This window comes from Rhinatrema bivittatum, chromosome 5, assembly GCF_901001135.1.
Source record: "Rhinatrema bivittatum chromosome 5, aRhiBiv1.1, whole genome shotgun sequence".
NCBI lineage: Eukaryota > Metazoa > Chordata > Amphibia > Gymnophiona > Rhinatrematidae > Rhinatrema > Rhinatrema bivittatum.
In genome coordinates, this window is record NC_042619.1 from 60,663,982 (window position 1) to 60,686,000 (window position 22,019).

The following is a 22,019-nucleotide window of genomic DNA, read 5'->3' on the forward strand; positions in this document are numbered from 1 at the left end:
TTTTGGCCAGGTGGATGGTAGTATACTCCAATCATTATACACTTACCCAACACACATGGGATTTCTACCCATAAAGATTCTACTGTGCATTTAGTCTCTTGTATGAACTTTAACCTGTTGAACTCTATGCCTCCTAGTGAGATGGTTTTATATACCAGAGAATCCTACCAAATACTCTCTTCCATAACTGGAAATCAAACTACCTACATTACTACTATGTTCCTCCACATACAAATGTAATATTCTGTATGGTGCATGGTGGAGATCTAACAGGCTATCTACATATGGAAAACAAAAACGTAATTTTACTTGCAGCAGATCTCTCACATGTCCATCCAGCAACAAGTTCATAATATTTTCCTCTTATATAGACTGTGATGGGTGGCATGGGTGTGAGCCCTTGTTGCTGTAGCATAGTTGATGTAGCCTTGTAGGCAAACCTACGAGATCTATGCTGACAGCTGGCATACACTCCCTGAAGCAGGACAGGCTGGAGCTTCACCTATACCAGCCTCCTTCTCGCAGGTTGAGCCCTTGGGTCCTGGTGATTGGCAGGACATAGATGGGTCCCTAGGTCAGTCAGGTAAACAAGAGTCTAAAGGCACACTCGGGCACACTCGGGTAGGGCAGGCAGCAGGATTGAAGAGTTGAAAGCAGGACAAGGTCAGGGCAGAAAGTAGTCAGACATGGACAGGTGCAAACAAGAGGTCAGATCTGGGCAGCAGGCAATCATAGTTAAGTTCAGGCAAGATGTCAAGATCCAGAAGGCAGGCCAAGAGTAGACGGACACAGAGAAGATAATGGACAAGTCAGTCAAGGTATGAGAAGGCTGGATGAGGAAGGCAGGACGAGGCTGGACATGAAAGCTGAACATGGAAAGCTGAATGAGGAAGGCTGGACAAGCCTGGATGAGGAAGGCTAGATGAGGAGAGAACCAACAGGAACCAGGAACAGAGACAGGAACCAGGAACGAGAAGGAACCAAGATGCAGGAGCAACATGCATTGTAGATGCAGGCGACCCATTGTTGAGGCAAAGTTCCAAAGTGTGGCTGGGACTTATATACCCAGCCATGTGACATCATCAGTTAGCACCATAGGCTCCATAAATGGCAGCGTCGTGCACACACTCATACTTAAAAGAGCCAATGGAGGAGGAGGTCATCATTCTGGTGGTATTCTGCCATGAATAAAGAGCCCAGCAACCCTAAGGCCATGTCAAAAGCTGGGGCATCTAGGAGGTGAATGATGCCAGTTGTGGGCAGGTCCCGTGACAAGCGAATGAAATAATACCCTCCCCCCCCCCCCCATATCCCCTTTCCATTCTTCTGGGCTTCGCCTAATTGGGAAACTTCTTGTGGAAGTCTCTTAGTAATTGCAGGGCTCGTAGGTTAGAAGCCGGTTCCCAAGAATTCTCCTGAAGCTCAAACCCTTTCCAGGAAAATACTGAATTTGATTCTGAATTCTCCAAGAATCTAAGATTTCCTGGAATTCATAGTGGGTGTTTTCCTCGGGTGGGACTTCTGTAGGCTGGAGGGGTGGTCAGGCCAGCCATGAGAGTATTGCAGGTTTTAGCAGAGATACATGGAAGACATCATGGATCTGCAAAGATGAAGGTAATTTGAGCTTGTAGGCAACTGGACCTAGCTGTCAATCAATGGGGAATGGACCCTGCTGGAAGCCAGGGCATCATGACTATGAGTGATGCTGGTTGCGGACAGGTCCTGAGACTGGCAAATGTAACAAAGACTTTTTGCAAATAAACTTCATTTTTCACCTTGGCAAAAATGAATAGGTCTGTACATGGAAATCAATCCCTGGAGACCAAAAAACATTAGAATATTATGCATTCTTCATTTCTACAATTTAGATTTTAGTATATATTATAGGGATGTGAATCGTGTGCCCGATCGTTTTAACGATCGGGTTCGGCTGGGGGGGAGGGGGGGGAAATCTGATCGTTACGAGATGTGAACTGGAATCGGTTCCAATTCCAATTCACATCACTAATTTTTTTTAGTGAGGCCCACGCCGATAAAAAGACCCCATCCCGACCCTTTAAAATTACCCCCATAGCATCCCCCACTCTCCCGACCCCCCCAAAAAATGTTTTACACATACCTGGTAGTCCAGGGGGGCTGCGGGCTGCGATCTCCCATTCCCACGCTATCAGCTGCGCTAAAAAAATGGCGCCGATGGCCCTTTGCCCTTACCATGTGACAGGGCAAAGGTAGCGCCGGCGCCATTTTGAATATTGGCAATACGGCCGGAGTGCAGGAGGTCGCTCCCGGACCCCCGCTGTACTTTTGGCAAGTCTTGTGGGGGTCAGGAGGCCCCCCCAAGCTGGCCAAAAGTCCCTGGGGGTCCAGCGGGGGACCGGGGGCGATCTCCTGCATGCGAGCCGTATTGCCAATATTCAAAATGGCGCCGGCGCTACCTTTGCCCTGTCACATGGTAAGGACAAAGGGCCATCGGCGCCATTTTTTTTAGTGCAACTGATAGCGTGGGAACGGGAGATCGCTGCCTGTGGCCCCCCTGGACCACCAGGTATGTGTAAAAAGTTTTTGGGGGGTGTCGGGAGAGTGGGGGAGGCTAAGGGGGTAATTTTAAAGGGTCAGGTGGGGGGTTTTTTTATCGGGCCATCGGCGCCATTTATATTAGTGGCAGCCAAAATGGCACCGATGGCCCGAGAGCGGGAGATCACGCCTGGACCCCCCCACTGGACCACCAGGTAATTTAAAACATGTTGGGGGGGTTTGGGAGGGTGGGGGATTTGTTTTAAAGGGTCGGGGTGGGTTTTAGGGTTGTTTTGGTGTGCCGGTTTTCCCGCCCTCCCCCGATTTACAATTTTTCACGATAAATCGGGGGAATTTCTATTGTATCGCGACTCTAATGATTTTTGACGATTTAAAATATATCTGACAATTTTTTTAAATCGTCAAAAAACTATTCACATCCCTAATATATTATATACTGTCTAAATATTAAATAAGTACAGCAGACCATAGTGCTCAAGTTGTAAAGGGTTTAGGTGCCTAACTTTAGGAGTTTAGATCCTAAATTGGCCTTTTGAAAATATACTAGGGCCAAAATCCCTAAATTAAGAACCCAAGATTAGAAATCATAGGGGAATGACAATTCTGATTTCCAATCAGTTTAGGTCTCTGACTGTTCTGTTCAATCCTGACTTGCCATTTTGGGCTCCTGGGGGTATTGTAGTAAAGTCTGTTTTACAAGCAGTGTCTCCTGTATCAATTGAAACCATTACTACAGCTTGCTGATTTCTGGACTGATTGCAGTTCTTGGTGCTATCAGGCATGACTAGTCTAACTCTATCTATATTGGCTTACCAACCAGTATTATTAGGGCACTCCAGATAGTGCAGAATGCGACTGCTAGAATATTAACGAGTGTTCAGTTTAGCAACCATATAATCCTGGATGTTGCAATCACTTCATTGACTCATGATTGCATGACGAATAAAATTTACGATCACATCTATTGTACGTAAGGCTTTAACCAATAAGGCTCCACTCTGTGTCAGTAATATATTAAGAATTATTGACCTGCTTTAGTCAAGTAGTCAAGGCCTTTTATTTATTTATTTGCTGATTTAGTATATTGTTGTTTGGTGGAACCATCACAATGGTTTACAACATGGTTAAATAAATATATAGAGGTAGATTTTATAATTTTGCGCGAGCGCGTACATTTGTTCGCGCACCAGGCGCGAACAAAAGTACGCTGGATTTTATAAGATACGCGTGTAGCCGCACGTATCTTATAAAATCCGGGGTCAGCGCACGCAAGGGGGTGCACTCTAAGTTAATAGTGCCCCCTCTTACAGTGGCATAAATGGTAGAGTGACATAGTGCTCCCTATAGAGGTTCTCTCTCTCTTTTTCTCTCTCATGTTCTGGAGCTGCTCATTTCCATTAACTTTGCCCAAACTCCTCCCACTTGCAAACCAAATGTCACATTTGCATACTAACATGCATTGTGCTGTTTACTGTGTGTGTTAAGGCCTTAATGTGAAATGATTAATAACCCTGTTACTTGTGTTCATTTTTTGTGCTTTGTGGATGCTAATGAGGATGTTGGGGAGATACCAGTTCCGGAGAAGGTTTTCAAGGGTGATGAGTCAGACGAACTGAAAAAAATCACTGTGAACCTGGAAGATGTAGTAGGCCAGATTGACAAACTAAAGAGTAGCAAATCACCTGGACCAGATGGTATGCATTTTAGGGTACTGAAGGAACTAAAAAATTTGTAACCTATCATTAAAATCATCCATTGTACCTGAAAACTGGAGGGTGGCCAATGTAACCCCAATATTTTAAAAAGGCTCCAGCAGCAATCTGGGTAACTATTGACCAGTGAGCCTGACTTCAGTGCCTGGAAAAATAGTGGAAACTATTCTCAAGATCAAAATTGTAGAGCATATAGAAAGACATCGTTTAATGGAACACTGTTAACATGGATTTACCCAAGGGAAGTCTTGCCTAACAAATCTGCTTCATTTTTTTGAAGGGGTTAATAAACATGTGGATAAAGTAAACTGGTAGATGTAGTGTATTTGGATTTTCAGAAGGCATTTGACAAAGTCCCTCATGAGAGGCTTCTAAGAAAACTAAAAAGTCATGGGATAGGAGGCGATATCCTTTCGTGGATTACAAACTGGTTAAACGACAGGAAACAGAGAGTAGGATTAAATGGTCAATTTTCTCAGTGGAAAAGGATAAAAAGTGGAGTACCTCAGGGATCTGTACTTGGACCGATGTTTTTCAATATATATATATAAATGATCTGGAAAGGAATATGACGAGTGAGGTTATCAAATTTGTGGATGATACAAAATTATTCAGAGTAGGTATATCACAAGCGGATTGTGATACATTAAAGGAGGACCTTGCAAGACTGGAAGATTGGGCATCCAAATGGCAGATGAAATTTAATGTGGAAAAGTGCAAGGTGTTGCATATAGGGAAAAATAACCCTTGCTGTAGTTACACGATGTTAGGTTCCATATTAGGAGCTACCACCCAGGAAAAAGATCTAGGCATCATAGTGGATGATAATACTTTAAAATTGTCGGCTCAGTGTGCTGCAGCAGTCAAAAAAGCAAACAGAATGTTAGGAATTATTAAGAAGGGAATGGTTAATAAAACAGAAAATATCATAATGCCTCTATCTCGCTCCATGGTGAGACCGCACCTTGAATTCTGTGTACAATTCTGGTCGCCGCATCTCTAAAAAGATATAGTTGCAATGGAGAAGGTACAGAGAAGGGCAGCCAAAATGATAAAGGGGATGGAACAGCTCCCCTATGAGGAAAGGCTGAAGAGGTTAGGGCTGTTCAGCTTGGAGAAGAGATGGCTGAGGGGGGGATATGATAGAGGTCTTTAAGATCATGAGAGGTCTTGGATGAGTAGATGTGAATCGGTTATTTACACTTTCAAATAATAGAAGGACTGGGGGCATTCCATGAAGTTAGCAAGTAGCACAATACAGCTCTGGAATTTGTTGCCAGAGGATGTGGTTAGTGCAGTTATTGTAGCTGGGTTCAAAAAAGGTTTGAATAAGTTCTTGGAGAAGTCCATTAACGGCTATTAATCAAGTTTACTTAGGGAATAGCCACTGCTATTAATTGCATCAGTATACATCAACCAACCTCTTCCCTTCCAATAGTAATTCTCCAACTTCACCAATACAAGGGAATGCTTGTGCTGTGGTGTTTCCTCTGTACGGTGGCTCTGTTCAATGTTTTCCACGATGTTACACTAGAAGTCATCTTTGAGGTTATTTTTCATCTAGTGTTCACTATACATCAACCAACCTCTTCCCTTCCAATAGTAATTCTCCAACTTCACCAATACAAGGGAATGCTTGTGCTGTGGTGTTTCCTCTGTACGGTGGCTCTGTTCAATGTTTTCCATGATGTTACACTAGAAGTCATCTTTGAGGTTATTTTTCATCTAGTGTTCACTATACATCAACCAACCTCTTCCCTTCCAATAGTAATTCTCCATCTTCACCAATACAAGGGAATGCTTGTGCTGTGGTGTTTCCTCTGTACGGTGGCGAGTGAAAAGGACAGCTACAAATTGGTTGTCCTTGAACAGAGCCACCGTACAGAGGAAACACCACAGCACAAGCATTCCCTTGTATTGGTGAAGTTGGAGAATTAATTGCATCAGTAGCATGGGATCTTCTTAGTGTTTGGGTAATTGCCAGGTTCTTGTGGCCTGGTTTGGCCTCTGTTGGAAATAGGATACTGGGCTTGATGAACCCTTGGTCTGGCCCAACATGGCAATTTCTTATGTACTTATGGGTTTTAGGACCAAATTCTTTGAGCAATAAATTGAAATGAATACATTAAACCAGCAACTGAGATCAAATCAGCAAGCATTGCTAATGGCATTTACTTTTCGGGAGATGAAATTTGTACAATTGCAATCTAGAGCAGGGGTCCCCAACCACCAGTCCGCGGACCGGGACCGGGCCGTGGGAGTTTTTTGCCGGTCCGCGGCGCCAAGCACCGGCAGGTGTGTTGCGCGCTCCCGGTCTCTCCCGCTGCCGTTGCCGCCGGGCCGTCAGCACGTTCAAGCCCAGTGGGAACGGCAGCGGTGCTAAAAGAAGCTGTGGCACCCGCGGCTGGCCTTTTCTTCTTCCCGCGCCTGCCCCCCTCCCATGACCCGGAACAGGAAGTGATACACGGAGCGGTGCGCAGGAAGGAGAAAGACCTGTGCTGCGTGATAAAGTAGCAGCGGCGGCTTCAGCGTCGGTCCCCGAGCAATAGAAGCAGCTGGTAATCGAGAAAGGAGACAGCAGCATGAACCTCCCACGGCCGATGGGATTCTTCTTTCTTGGCCTGCGGGGGCTGCTGCAGCTCCCATTTGTGCTGGGGGGAGAGGAAGTGAGTGAGAGAAAGAGAGAGAAGCAGCCAGCCAGCCTGTGTGTGATTGACTGGTCAGAGAGCTGATGTGTGTAGGTGAGAGACAATGAAAGTGATTGCTCAGGGAGATGACTGATGTGTATGTGAGAGTGTGAGACATTAGTCAGGGAGGTGACTGATGTGTGTGTGTGAGAGAGAAAAAGCATGGAAGTGAGAAGTCTGGGTATGTGGGAAAGCATGGGCGTAAGAAGCCTGGTGTTGTGGGGGTGAAAAAAAGCATGGGAGTGAGAAACCTGGGTGAGTGTGCATGCACGAGAGAGAGAGACTGCTTGGTAAGGTAACGGTGTGTGTGAGAGAAAAAGACTGGTGTGTGTGAATGTGAGAGAATGTGATTCAGGGAATGAGAAGCCTGTGCACGTGGAGAGTGAGCATAGAAATGAGAGACACTGGTGTGTGTGTAACAGAGAGAAAGTAATTATGGGAATGAGAAGCCTGTGCATGTGAAGAGAATGAGCATGAGAGTGAGAAACCTGGGTGTGTGTGTGAGACACAGCATGAGAGGGAGAAGCCTGTATATCTGAAAGAGAACATGAGAGTGGGAAGCCTGTGTGTGTGTGTGTGTGTGTATGCATGAGCGAGATCAGGTGACTGGTGTGTGTGTGTGTGTGTGTGAGAGAGAGAGAAATACGGTGATTATGGGAATGAGAAGCCTGTGCATGTGAAGAGTGAGCATGGTAGTGAGAAACCTGGGTGTGTGTGAGACACATCATGGGAGGGAGAAGCCTGTATATCTGAAAGAGAACATGGGAGTGTGAGACTGGTGAGTGTGTGTGTGTGTGTGAGAGAGAGAAAGAAAGTGATTATGGGAATGAGAAGCCTGTGCATGTGGAGAGAACAAGCATGGGAGTGAGAGACTGGTGAGTGAGTGAGTGAGTGTGTGTGTGTGTGTGTGTGTGTGTGTGGGGGGGGGGGGGTGTGTGTGTGAGAGAGAGAGAGAGACAGAGAAAGTGATTATGAGAGTGAGAAGCCCATATATGTAAGTAGAACACGGGAGTGGGAAGCCTGTGTGTGTGTGTGTGTGTGTGTGTGTGTATGGCATGAGAGAAACTGTTCAGGAAGGTGACTGGTGTGTGTGTGCCAAAGACTGTTTGGGAGATGATTGGTGTGTGAGAGACAGAAACTGGTCATGGGGGCATGACTGGTATGGTGTGTGTGTGTGAGAGACATGGGCACTAAGGAAGAGGACCATAAGTATAGAGCTTAGCTTCTACTGCTGCTTCTGGTGAGTGCCACGGCCTGCAGGGAAGGGGAGTAGGAGAGCTGCTGGAGGGGGTAAGTAAAGGTGGCTTTTTAAGTTTATTTTTCTTGACTGCCATTTTAATTGTATGATGTCTGCTTTTTTGAAATATTTTATTGGTGTTTGGAGAATGTTTAATAGTTTTTATGAGTTTTTAATTGTTGGATGTTATTCTGTTCATAGCTGTTTTGAAACATTTATTCTGCTTATTAGTATAGTTTTACAATTATTTCTGTGTGGGGATCTATAGCTGCTTGCTAGTTCTGTTTTCCTAATAAGAGGTGTATTGGTTTTTAGGACCTGATTTAATATTTGTAGTGTTGCCTTTTCATAGATAGGGTTGCTCCTGTTTGAGTGTATTCCATAATACAGGTGTAACTGTGTGTGGATTAGTTTATGTGCATTACTACAGATCCTGGGAGTATGTTAGGTCGGTTCTGTGTCTGTTACCGAGATGAGATATTTTGCTAGCATGTAAGCGTTTGTATCGGTCTTATTTGTTGTGTTTTCTCAGAGGACATGCATTGGTGGTAAACTGCTGTCTTTTCATAAGTAGGGCTATTGAGCCTGAAAGTAGAAGGAGTTTGAGTTGCTGTTACTGAGATGTCACCAGAACCAGAATATCTTTTTTGTAGGGTGAGTTGTATGGGGAATGTCATAATTCTGCTTTACATCCATTATTGTGGGTCAGGGGGGTTCCCGTGGATACAAACTGTACTTTTATATCTAGCCCCGTGACGATCATGGGTCAGTGTGCCATGCATGTGAGAACCTATGGTGAGTTGAGTCACATTCACATTATAAATGTCATAATTAAATGATAAGTGTGCACTAAAATCCAACCCCCTCCATAATCCCGCCCCATATGACCAAAGCCCCGCCCCTATCCCACCCCCACCCCGCCGGGCCATGGGAAAATGGTCTTGTTTGAAGCCGGTCCCTGGTGCAAAAAAGGTTGGGGACCACTGATCTAGAGCATTCTCTTGCTCAGCCTCATTATTGTGGAATTCTGTGGCAATTGATATTAGATTAGAAAAAGATTGGGGTAGATTTTAAAAGGAGCGCACGCTGGGGCAGATTTTATAAATCTGCGCACACGCGTACTTTTGTTCGCGTGATTTCAATAGATACGCGCGTAATCGCGCGTATCCATTAAAATCCAGGGTCGGCGTGCGCAAGGCTGCCCAAAATCGGCAGCCTGCGCGCACCGAGCCACGCAGCCTGCCTCCATTCCCTCCGAGGCCGCTCCGAAATCGAAGCAGCCTCGGAGGGAACTTTCCTTCGCCCTCCCCCCACCTTCCCCTCCCTTCCCCTACCTAACCCACCCCCCCCCCCGGCCCTATCTAAACCTCCCCCCTACCTCTATCACGAAAGTTACGCCTGCTCAAAGCAGGCGTAAATTTGCGCGTGCTGGGCCGGCTGCCGCGCTCCATGTTCCTGTCCGGGGGCTGGTCCAGGGGCCGCTGTCACGCCCCCCAGAACGCCCCCAGGCCGGAACCATGCCCCCGTACACGTCCCTGAAACGCTGCTTCACTCCTGACACGCCCCCGAAACGCCGCGTCACTCCCGGCACGCCCCCCGACACTCCCCCCGACACGCCCCTCCATGCAAGCCCCGGGACTTACACGCGTCCCGGGGCTTGTGCGCACTGCTGAGCCTATGCAAAATAGGCTCGGTGCATGCAGGGGGGGTTTGGGGTAGGTTTTCGGGGGTACGCACGCATCTTACGCGCGTACCCCTTTGAAAATCTACTCCATGGCATATATGTGTGCATCACACAAACTAAATGCCCAAAAAATACTTAATCCAGTGACTTTAGAATTGTAAACCACACATCAAACAAAAAGAGCACACTGGTATATACTTATCAAAAAATTAACCTGTTGAACCACAAACGACAGACAAGTCCTTCTTGAACAATCATGTATTTGTAGGACCTCTGAACCACATGAGAATGTTATATCATACAAACTCACTTTAAGTGTCCAGGTCCAAATTTGTTTTATTGATAGAAATTTTTTTTTGTATGTTTTTTAATTAATTTAAAAACATAACAAGACCCTATCCCTTCAACTTAATTAAGAGTATCACCATTAATGTATGAAGGATGAATAAATCTTTCAAGATAGGAAACTAATTTGTTATCCTTTGAATCATATTTTACGAGTTTCCTGCAATCACAAGTCCCAAAGGTATACTCATCTTTAGAAAGTCATGTGTGCATGCCACCCGGTGCATACATGTACGCCCGATTTTATAACATGCGCGCGCATGTTATAAAATCAGGGATTGGAGCTCCCCTTTTTACAAGCCCTGATTCTTACACGTGTCCCGGGGCTTTACGTGCATCGCCGGGCCTTTTTAAAATAGGCCTGGTGCGCGTAACCCTTTTAAAATCCAGCCTATTATGTAAACTTTCATTGTAAAATTAAGACTTGGCTCTTTCCTAATAAATGTCAGATGCTTTGTAATCTTAATATGGGTTGACAACTTTGTTATAAGATATACATGTATGATCAAGAGAGGACTTGTAGAGGTTGGGTGTTATGAATGGGATCTTTGAAATGTTAATGGCAGATATTTGTTGGTTTTTTAATGTTTATTTTGCATCGCTATTGTAAATCACCTAGGGCGATTCCTTGGAATCAGGGAGATGATTAACAATAAAGTATTAATAAATAAATAAGTAAAACTTTGTGAAACAGAATGCATGTTACAGGTTTTGAGACCTTAATCTTGTACACTGTTGATTAATAGGCTACCCTTCCTGTATAGTCATATGAGTGACCTATCATTCCACAAACTGATGCAATGGGTTGATTGGACATTATATTTTTCACTGAAAGCTTCTGAGAAGAAGCCATTTATCTTCTACAATAGACTATCTCTTGGAAAACTAATCACACGTTATATGGTATAAATACAAATTTGGTCATATTTCTGTAGACTAATAAGGTTTAATTGGAATGAGTCAGCTAATTTAACCTCCTATTTAAATCCATCAGTCTACAATAATTAATAATTGCAGTGCTTTTTCACAATAAAGTTTTTAGGCTTGAAAAGGAGTGACAATCATTTTATTTTTAAAGCTCACTTTTTATTTCCCAGGTGTAATGGGGGAATATGAACCGAAAATTGAGGTCCATTTTCCTTACACAGTTACAGCTGCTAAGGGAACTACGGTTAAGATGGAATGCTTTGCTCTTGGCAAGTAAGTACATATTCTTCTATAATTAGGCACGATTGTTTATTAAAATGTGACATATTTCATCTTTAGTTTAGTTTGGTTTGTTAAGGTTTCATTTTCATACCAGCTCCTTGGAGTATGGCACCTCTTCATGAAGCAAGCAAGTGGGAATTGATTAAGTAAACAATTAGGAACTCCCAAGCTAGCCCATGCAATAGACAATAATGTATTATGCGTACAGCTTACAAATGTGTTGGTACAGCATGAAAAGTAAACTTTGAAAAAAAACAACCTGTCAAAATATGTTTTGGTTCATTATTCAGTCTGAATGTTTGCTTGTTCAAGTTTTGTGATATTGCTATTATTTATTATTATTATTATTATTATTATTATTATTATTATTAATAATTTTGAAGTTAATATGGATTTTTCTGGATTTGTTTCTGGATTTGTTTCTGGAATATACTGTAGATATTGTTGTGGAATAATAGAAAAATCAAATAAAAGTATCAAATATATAATTTCTTGCTTATTTAGCTATTTATACCTGCGGTAGTAGGCCAAATCTAGTTATTGGACACTTAGCAGTTTCTTTAGAAATCTGGATTTATAGATGACAGTTTTCGTATGTTTTGGGGTAATTTATTAAAAGATTTACCAAGTTAGATCCCTTTAATGCTCAGAAAGGTGTTTCTTGTGCCAGTGATTTTCTTTCTTTATCTATGAACATCTCCTGCTGACTTCAAACATTGCCTTTGATTCGTTATTACTTTCAAAAGACTAATGTTGAAAAATCTATTTAGGTCACGGGCAAAATGTCTCTGTACACAGCTTAATACCAGCTAAGACTGATGCAATTATATTGCAGTGAAACCTCATACAGTAGTGCCACATACTATGTGCTTCCCACCATGGGATCTCATATAACTTTATGAAATCTTTCTAAACAATGCAATAACATTAGTAATTTTTTCCATAAGAAACAATTACCTGCTTGGGAGCTATGCAATTTTTCCTTCAAGTGACTAACTTTAGGAAGCCATACACAAGACAGTAACTTTAACTTCATTAGAGCTACCTCCAGTTTCTACAATTGGCTAAAATTTACAGGGAAATCAATATTTCTAAGTAGATGACACTATGGAGTTTTATTATCTTTTGGCATTAAGGGGTGAACTTTTAAAATGTTATGTGTATAAACGTTTATAGATATGTGTGTGTGTGTGTGTGTGTGTGTGTGTGTGTGTGTGTGTGTGTGTGTGTGTGAAGCAGCCATGCAAAATCCATATTTTCAAAACTGATCACATACACGTGTATATCCACCTTCATGAGCAAAAGTACGCACAAAATAATTGGCTGTATTAGGAATGTCGGGGCATGCTTTGCACTTACACATGTAAGTTGATATTTTAAAAGCAACTTATGTACAAATGTCATCAATAACTGTACAAGTAGATTTACTACTGCTAATTTGCATGACAAGTTCAAATTTTCATGGAGTTTTTCTACTTGGTGTTTGGAGGGCTGGCTTCTCTGGGTGAGTGGACACAGCAGCAGGCTAGGGGATTGAAGTGAATATGAATGGGATAGACTGGGCCATACTAGGGGTTGAAGTGAGTGTGATTGGGACAGACTGGGCCACACTGGGGGAGGGAGTAAATGGTAGAGATTCTAACTTAAAAATAACTCTAATAGCCTTAAAGATACTTATGGCACAATGGTTGAGAAGGGAGAGAGAAAAGAGGAGGAAGATGAGGTACCCCTTACAGAGAATATACAGGAATAGAGCACTGTTTTTGGATCTATCAGAGGAGAAAGTTGTGCGCAGGTTTAGATTCAACAAGGAAATCATACTGTACCTATGCCAGCAGTTGGAACAGGTCCTGCATTCTTCTTCCTGCATTATATCCACAGACAAGGCTCAGAGAAATGTTGAGGTGAAGGGTTCTTGGATATGAGTTCCAGGAAGTGCATAAGAGTGAAAAGAGAATTAGGATCTAATGAGCTGGCATCTAGCATACAGGGAGGTACAAAAGGTATAGTATCCTCCCAGGAAATGGTAACCAGAGTCAGAGTCTGATTCTGCCACAAGTTGTCCTAGACTGTAAGAAGAGAGAAAATGACCTAGTTCAAAAAGATGTCAGACCTGTGTTGGGGTCAGGATGTAACAAGAAAAACTGTTATTAGGGGCCTAGCCTTGTATCTGACTCTGGGTCAAGGCCCCAGTGTTGGTTTGGGTCCAGGCTGAAGCCCTGGCATTGGTACCTTCTCTCTGGACCACGCCCCAACATCAGGCTTGGTCCCTTGCCTAGGCAAAGGCCCAGGCATTGGAACATAGCCTCTGGATCAAGTCCCGGTGTCGGGCCTGGATCCAGGTCAAGGCCCAGGTTTTGGGACTCGGCCTCTAGACTGGACCAGGACATCAGATCTGAAAAGTCCAATTTTGGGGGCCTAGATCTTTGCTCAGGTCTTGGCCAAGGCCCCAGCCTTGGGTCTGGGCCTAGGCTGAGACCCTAGTATCATACTTGGCTTAGGCCATGACCCCTGCATTGGGTATCAGCCTATTCCCTATTTGAGGTCACGGCTTTGGGCCAACAGGTTACTATTTGAGGTCACGGCTTTGGGCTTAAGGCCAACAGGTTACTTTCTTTCCCCTCAATTTTTAAAAAATGGAAGGAAATTTCAATTACATTTCTTCAGATTTTAAATTATTCTGTTTTGAAAATGACCCAAAACAAAATTGAAGGTCCCAAAAAGCACGAAGGTAGGCGGTCTAAGAAAGCCATCAGGAAGAAAACCAGGATTAGACGCCAAAGTCTTTTTCAAAACTTTATTGAAGTGGAGACGTATATATTCTTAAAGCCCGACTCTGGCCAAGTTTCGCCGTTAGCAAACGGCTGCCTCAGGGGCTCAATTTGATTAGGACTCAGGTTGAAACGAGTGTGATCTAGCGATCGCTAGTCAGAGTGGGGACGAACATTGGAACGTGAGGCAGAAGCTTCTGTTACCACGGTGCTTGATAAATGTGATGCCAGAGTTGGAGTCCAACAAACACATTACATCAACAAGATTATGATTTTCATATAAAATAGAAAGAATCAATCACACAGCGAATCACAATTGGCCAAAACGTGTGGCATACCAGATCACACTCGTTTCAACCTGAGTCCCATTCAAATTGAGCCCCTGAGGCAGCCGTTTGCTAACGGCAAAACTCGGCCAGAGTCGGGCTTTAAGAATATATATGTCTCTACTTCAATAAAGTTTTGAAAAATACTTTGGTGTCTAACCCTGGTTTTCTTCCAAAACGAAATTGGAAATTTTGTCTCATTTCTTATTTGTTTCTTCTGAATGCCCATCCCCTAATATATTTTACACACAAATTAATCCTGATACTGTGTGAATGAACACTAAGAATTAAACAGAGGCAGGTGTTTTATAAAGTATGAGTGTATACTAGGGATGTGAATCGGTACCAAACTCATTTCCGGTATCAAGTTCGTAAAAAACCAGTGGGAAATCTTCGTTCCCGCGGTTCTGAGCATTTTTTTTCAGCTGTCACAAGCTGAAAAAAAAAACAAAACCTACCCTGACCCTTTAAATTTAATAATTTAGAATTCCCCACCCTCCCGACTCCCCCAAAACTTTTCTAAAATACCAGGTGGTCCAGCAGGGGTCCCGGGAGCGATCTCCTGCTCTCGGGCCATCGGCTGCCAGTAAACAAAATGGTGCTGATGGCCCTCTGCCAGGGGCTATCGGTGCCATTGGTGGCCCCTGTCACATGGTAGGAGCAATGGACGGCCGGCACCATCTTTAAAAATGGCACGGGCCATCCATTGCTCCTACCATGTGACAGGGGCTAGCCAATGGCACCGATAGCCCCTGTCACATGGTAAGGGCAAAGGGCCATTGTCACCATTTTTATTAGTGGCAGCCGACGGCCCGAGAGCGGGAGATCACTCCCGGGACCCCCGCTGGACCACCAGGTACTTTAGAAATGTTTTTGGGGGGTCAGGATGTTAGGCAATTTTAAATAATGATATTTACAGGGTTGGGGTGGGTTTGGGGGTTGTTTTTGTGTGCCCTTTTTTCCCCACCCACCCCCAAAATGATAAGAGAACCCCATGAAAATTTTGTGGTGTTCTCCTATTGGTTTCGGGGACCCCCCCCAAAAAACAATTTTCAATCGTCAGAAAAATGATTCATATCCCTAGTGTATACCATTTTGAAAGTACTTGCTCATATACCAGTTTGCCAATACCTCCACCAGTTCACTCAGTCCATCTCCATTTCCTCTACACCCTCCAGCACTTCACACACAGTTTACCCAAATCTTTCATTCAAAAACTGCAGACAACAGACTAGTCTGAATACTCTTCCGTGAGTCAATTAGCAGACACAAAAGTGTACAAATAAGTTTGGTAATGTATATATATGTATATATCTATATCATAAAATAGTAACTACCATGAGTACTTCTGACCCCTGCCCCTGAATGCCTCTAGACCACCCGTTTTATCCACTGTAAACTATGCACAAAAAAGCAAATATACACACACACACTTGACATTTATGAAGTAGCATATATGCATGTATGTGCTGCTTAGCACATAAATGCTGTTTTTACATGCAGAAAGCCTTTGAAAATGTACTCCTTATTTTTTTAAATATTCTTTTCAAATCATTTGCATTATAAATATTCCCATAGAAGTCAATTTTCAAAGGGTTTAGGAGTCTTAACTTTGGAAGCTAGGAGCCTAAATTGACCTCTTTAGAAGTTGACTAATGCTCAACATGTTCAGGCAGAGGTCCGTCCCCTCCCCTTCACCTTATCAACACTCCTTCCTTTTAAATAATGAGGCACAGGCAGGAGGTTGAATTAAACTCTTTTCGTGTATATAATATGGCTGCAGCAGAGCAAGAACAATACAGAAATCCATAAATAAGCAACACAACCAAAACACTGATCATTTTGCCTGAAATTAATATGCCCGAGGCTTAAACTAAAACCGTGGGTGACCAGAGCCTGAGGTTATCGCGTCCAATCCATAGCTTTATATATGCATGCATTTACAGTATAACCGTCCATAGAAGCCAAGCCTTTGTACTTGGCTTGTTTGTAGCCCTTGTCATTCATGTATCTCAGTTCCACAAAAGACTAGGAATCCATGGGCTAGCACTGATGCAATCCTATCCCATCTACTGTTGAAGGAGCAGGAATGCTTTGAAACTCGCATCTGGTGTTCCTGCTATTGGTAGGTTGAATAAGTAACTGTGGAGCATTTGCTATGCCCTACCGGAACTATTATGCTCTTATTATCAGCATATATGCTGTGCTCGCTTGCTGGCTGGCCATTCTGTGGTCACCCCATGCAGTGTGAATGGCCTAGATCTATCCCTTATCTACCCTGTTTAAGGGCGGATGGGTAGTGAAACAGCTTGTGATAGCTCCAGGGAGCAAAAGAGACTACCCTAGCCTTTACCTTCTTTTTAAAAGATGAGCTGCTACCCACCCACTACCGAACCCCTTTCTTTTTTTTCTAACTTCTCTCTCTCCCTCCCCTACTTGGCTTACAAATTTACTACTCTTCCCAACTGCACCTTTCCCAACCTTCCTCCCCCAACCCTACCTCTCCAGCTGCGAGGTGAATCCCTTGCCGCCCACATTGTGTCTTGCTCTCTTACTGCCTTAGTCACAGGAGTGCTCAATAGGCAGCAGAGATCCCTTCCCTCCCCTTCACTTTCCTTTGAGATTATGATGCACAGAGAAGGATTACATTCTTTAATTGGACATAGTTAACCCAGCTGCCCTCCATCTTTGGAAAGTGTTAGTAGATAAACCTGGCGTAAAATCTTTATTATAATGAAAGGAAGATTTGTAGAAATCTTCTCTGTCCCCCACTAAATAGCTTTTCTATTTATCCCACGCTGTTATGATAAATTTAGAAACAGGAGAAAGCTTTCTCATATTAGGTCTTGCTTTAGGGGGAGTCCGTATTAACCTCTCAAGAGATATCCCTATCCGCAAAGTACCTTCTCGTGTTATCCATCTTTTTGTCACCTGATGTCTAGGCCAGTCTATCACCGCCCATAACTGGGAGGTGACATAATACCACTGTATATTAGAGATGTGAATCGTGTGCCCGATCGTCTTAACGATCGGGTTCGGCTAGAGGGGGGAAAAAATCTGATTGTGGGTGATGTGGGTGATGTGAATCGGAATTGGTTCCGATTCACATCGTTATTTTTTTTTTTAGTGAGGCCCGACCCTTTAAAATTAACCCCTTACCTTCCCCCACCCTCCCGAACCCCCCCCCCCCCAAAGCTTTTTACGAGTACCTGATGGTCCAGTGGGGGCGCGGGGACCGATCTCCCGCTCTCGGTCCATCGGCGCCATTTTGGCTGCCACTCAAAAATGGCGCTGATGGCCCGATAAAAAAAAAACCCACCCGACCATTTAAAAATGACCCCTTAGCTTCCCCCACCCTCCCGAGCCCTCCAAAACATTTTAAATTTACATGGTGGTCTAGTGGTGGACCCGGGAGCGATCTCCCGTTCTCGGGCCATCGGCTGCCACTCATAAAGATGGCGCCGATGGCCCTTTGCCCTTACCATGTGACAGTGTATCCGTGCCATTGGCCAGCTCCTGTCACATGGTAGGAGTACTGAATGGCCGGCGCCATCTTTAAAGATGGTGGTGGCCATCTTTATGACGGCGGTGGCCATCTTTAAATACGGTGGTGGCCATCTTTAAATACGGCAGCAGCCATGTTTACGATGGCGGTGGCCATCTTTAAAGATGGCACCGGCCAGCCAGTGCTCCTACCATGTGACAGGGGCCGGCCAATGGCACAGATACCCTGTCATATGGTAAGGGCAAAGGGCCATCGGCGCCATCTTTATGAGTGGCAGCTGACGGCCTGAGAATGGGAGATCGCTCCCGGGACCACCACTAGACCACCAGGTAATTTTAAAATGATTTGGGGGGATCGGGAGGGTGGGGGAAGCTAAGGGGTCGTTTTTAAAGGGTCGGGTGGGTTTTTTTTATCGGGCCATCGGCACCATTTTTGAGTGGCAACCAAAATGGCGCCGATGGACCGAGAGCAGGAGATCGGTCCCCGCGCCCCCACTGGACCACCAGGTACTCGTAAAAAACTTTGGGGGGGTCGGGAGGGTGGGGGAAAGTAATGGATTAGTTTTATGGGGTCGGGGTGGGTTTAGGGGTTTTTTTGGTGTGCCGGTTTTCCCTGCCCTCCCCCCTCCCCCGATTTACGATTTTTCATGATAAATCGGGGGAATTTCTATTGTATCGCGACTCAACGATTTTTGACGATTTAAAATATATCTGACGATTGTTTTAAATCATCAAAAAACGATTCACATCCCTACTGTGGAACACAGTACCTCCCATAACCAAAGTTATGGGGAGGTATGTGTGTTCCTACTGGAACACACATACCTCCCCATAACTTAGGTTGATATTACACCTTTTTGGACATCGTCCGGAGCATCTGTTTCCAAATGAATCGAAACGGTTTCCTCTGCCACTGATTAATCATGTTATCGGGGATTGAAATGGGCAAACTTTGAAAAAAAATAAAAACAGGGTAAAAGATTTGTTTTAATCACTGTCATGCAACCCATCAGGGAGAGATTAAATCTATCCCAGCAATTCAAATTTTGAGTGATTGTGCTTACTAATGGATCATAGTTCATTTTAACCAGTTGTTCCAAAGATGCCCCAATTCTAACCCCCAAATAACCCACATTCTCCCTTGCTCATTTAAAAGCAAATAGCTGCTTATGTTGTCAATAGATTCAGTGGGAATAGTTGAAATTCAGTATTTCAGATTTATCTTCATTCATTTTAAAACTAGATACCTTTCCTAAACTCTCCATCTCCGGCATTAATTTTCTTAATGTGCGTAGTGGCTCTGCTAATGGAAATAAAATGTCTTCAGCGAATAATGACAATTTATATTCGTATTCCCCAACCTCTATCCCTTTTATCACAACATCCTTTCTAATACACTCTGCAAGAGGCTTCAATGTTATCACAAAGAGAAGTGGTGGCAAGGGCCCCTCCCCCCCGATGGATACCCCTCCCCACTGGGAAATGCACAGAATATTCCCCATTCATTTTTATGTATGTTGAGGGTTTCTCATATAATTTAGTGACCCAGGTTAGGAAATGACCCCCCACACCCATCTTTTCCAGTATCCGAAATAAAAATGGCCAGTATAATCTATCAAATGCTTTTTCAGCGTCCATCGCTAGTAAAATAGAGGGAATATGATTATGCTGAGCCCACCATATTAAATTCAGAACCTTTTGTACATTATCTGATGCCAACCTCCCAAACACAAAGCCTGATTGGTCTGTATATCTATATAAATAAAAATGTAAAATAGTTTGGATGTAATCAATAATCTCAGAAACTACTGCACCAATTGCTTTCAAATTTGGACACAACCTTGCTTTCACTTTCGGCAAGGTTCTTCTCTATCTAGATTACATAGATGTCACACGGTTACAGAGAAAAACATGTTTTTACATGTGTGTGGGGAAAACAGCGACATCTGTTGGACAGACATGCAATACACGCTATCTACCTTGGGAAATGAAGCTGATGTACTGCGCATGCACGGGCGGGAGCGCACGTTGGGCACAGCGGGACCAACATGGTGCTGGGAGGAGCAGCAGCGGTGCACGTCGGGCACAGTGGGACAAACATGGAGCTGGAAGGAGCAGCAGCGGCGGACCGACGGCAATATCAGAAGTGGTGGTGTCGGCCGGCCAAACTTCGACACCTGGGAGGAGCTGCAGCTGCGATCTGGTATGGCTCACGTGCACGACAGGGAGGGATCCTCGCTGACCTCGTGTCTTCGGGAGCGGGCCACGCAGAAACGCACAAGAGGGAGAGGGACGGGGGGGGGGTATCAGCTGGGAGGGCATTGCGAGCGGGAGGGGATCTGAGTCACGGAAGGAGATTCAGAGAGGGTGTGCTGTCACTGACGAAAGGGGAGGGAGTAGGCGGGGAGAGGAGACAGTGAGGGGAGGGAGAATGAAGGGGGCGGTGAGTGTGAGGGGAGAAAAATCAGAGGGGTGAGTGTGAGAGGTGAGAGTTGGAATGGGGACAGGGGAGTGAAGGGGGGTTAGTGACCAAAGGGGGAGGGGTGAGTGTGAGGGGAGAGAGTTGGCGTGGGGACAGGGGAGGAAAGGGGGGGGTGAGTGACCAAGGGGAAGGACGATGTGTGACTGAGGTATATGAGCAAGGGGAAGGGGGAGGGGGGAAAAAGAACCTGACTCTGCCACTGCAACACGTGGCGGGCCACCGCGACACAGAGGGGAGAGGTGAGTGTGAGGGGTGAGAGTTGGAGTGGGGATAGGGGAGTGATGGGGGGGTTAGTGACCAAAGGGGGATACCGCTTGTATCAAATATGGAGCTACCTTCCCCAATCTTAAAGCCAATATTTTTGCTAATATTTCAAATCTACATTTATGAGGGATATGGGGGTGATAAGAGCCACAAAGAATCCGGATGTAGGTGTCCTTCCAGCAGTAAAGCATTAAACATAGCATCCAGGTCGTAACATTTTATAAAATTTAGCCATCTAATCCGGGTGCTTTACCTGATTTAAGATCTTTTATAACCTATTCTACTTCTAATACAATAACTTCTCTATTTAGGAGATCTTACCCTTCTGTGGGCCACACTGGGAGGGTCACCTTTTCCAAATAAGCAGCAATTTACTCCTCCATAATGTTCCCAGTGGCTGTATAGAGCTCTTCTTAAAACTGAGTAAAGCGCTCAATAATACTTTGAGTATCATAGACCAACTTGCCCCACCTGTCTTTTATTTTTAAAATGTGGTTTTGGGTCATCTACTCTTTCAGCTTTTTCACCAAGATCATATTGGCTTTATTACCAAGCTCATAGTATTCTTGTTTTACCAGATTCATCTGATGTGAGATATCCTTCAAACTGTTCAGATCAGAGCATAAGGAGACTGATCTCTCAAGTACTGTGGACATTGGTGTTCTCTTATGACTTAATTCTAGCTGTGCTATTTTCTGTAACAATTGCAGCCTCTTTCTCCTTCTCCATTTTATATAAGAGGCACACAAAATAAGTTTACCCCTTACAACCACTTTCAAACAGTCCCATATGGTTACTGGGGAAACCTTCCCAGTGTCATTAATCTGTAGATATTCCTGAATATCATCCTGAAGTTGAGCCACAATTTCTTTGTCATTTAACAGGCTATTGTTTAAACTCCAATGATTCCTCCCCTTGCCCTACAGTAAGACACACCAAAGCATGATCAGACCAGGTAATCTGGCCCATGTCAAGTGGCCATTCAGCAAGATGACTTCACTTCTGGGTTATTTAACTCTTTCTATATTTTTAAATAGAAGCACTGGAAAATCATTTTTTTTTTTTTTTGCTATGTTGTATAGTAGTGGTGTTCCTCAAATCAACCACGCTGTAACAGACCCAGCATTGCTTTCAGTTTTGGTATTTCAGAATAGTTTGCTTTTTGAGTGGAGAGTATCCTAGTGGTTAGAGCAGTGGGCTATGAACCAGGAGACCAGGGTTTGAGGCCTGCTGTTGTTCCTTATGACCTTGGGCAAGTTACTT

At 44.1% G+C, this 22,019-nt stretch overlaps 1 protein-coding gene across 5 annotated transcripts in view; it reads left to right on the forward strand.

Moving 5' to 3' along the window:
* Window positions 1–22,019, forward strand: part of CNTN5 (contactin 5) — a 2,626,638-nt gene that overhangs the window by 1,937,040 nt on the left and 667,579 nt on the right. For all 5 annotated transcript variants that reach the window (XM_029602387.1, XM_029602386.1, XM_029602389.1 and 2 more), the window contains one exon: window positions 11,298–11,400. In XM_029602387.1, coding sequence (XP_029458247.1) covers window positions 11,298–11,400 — 103 coding nt within the window. The remainder of the gene's footprint in view (window positions 1–11,297; window positions 11,401–22,019) is intronic.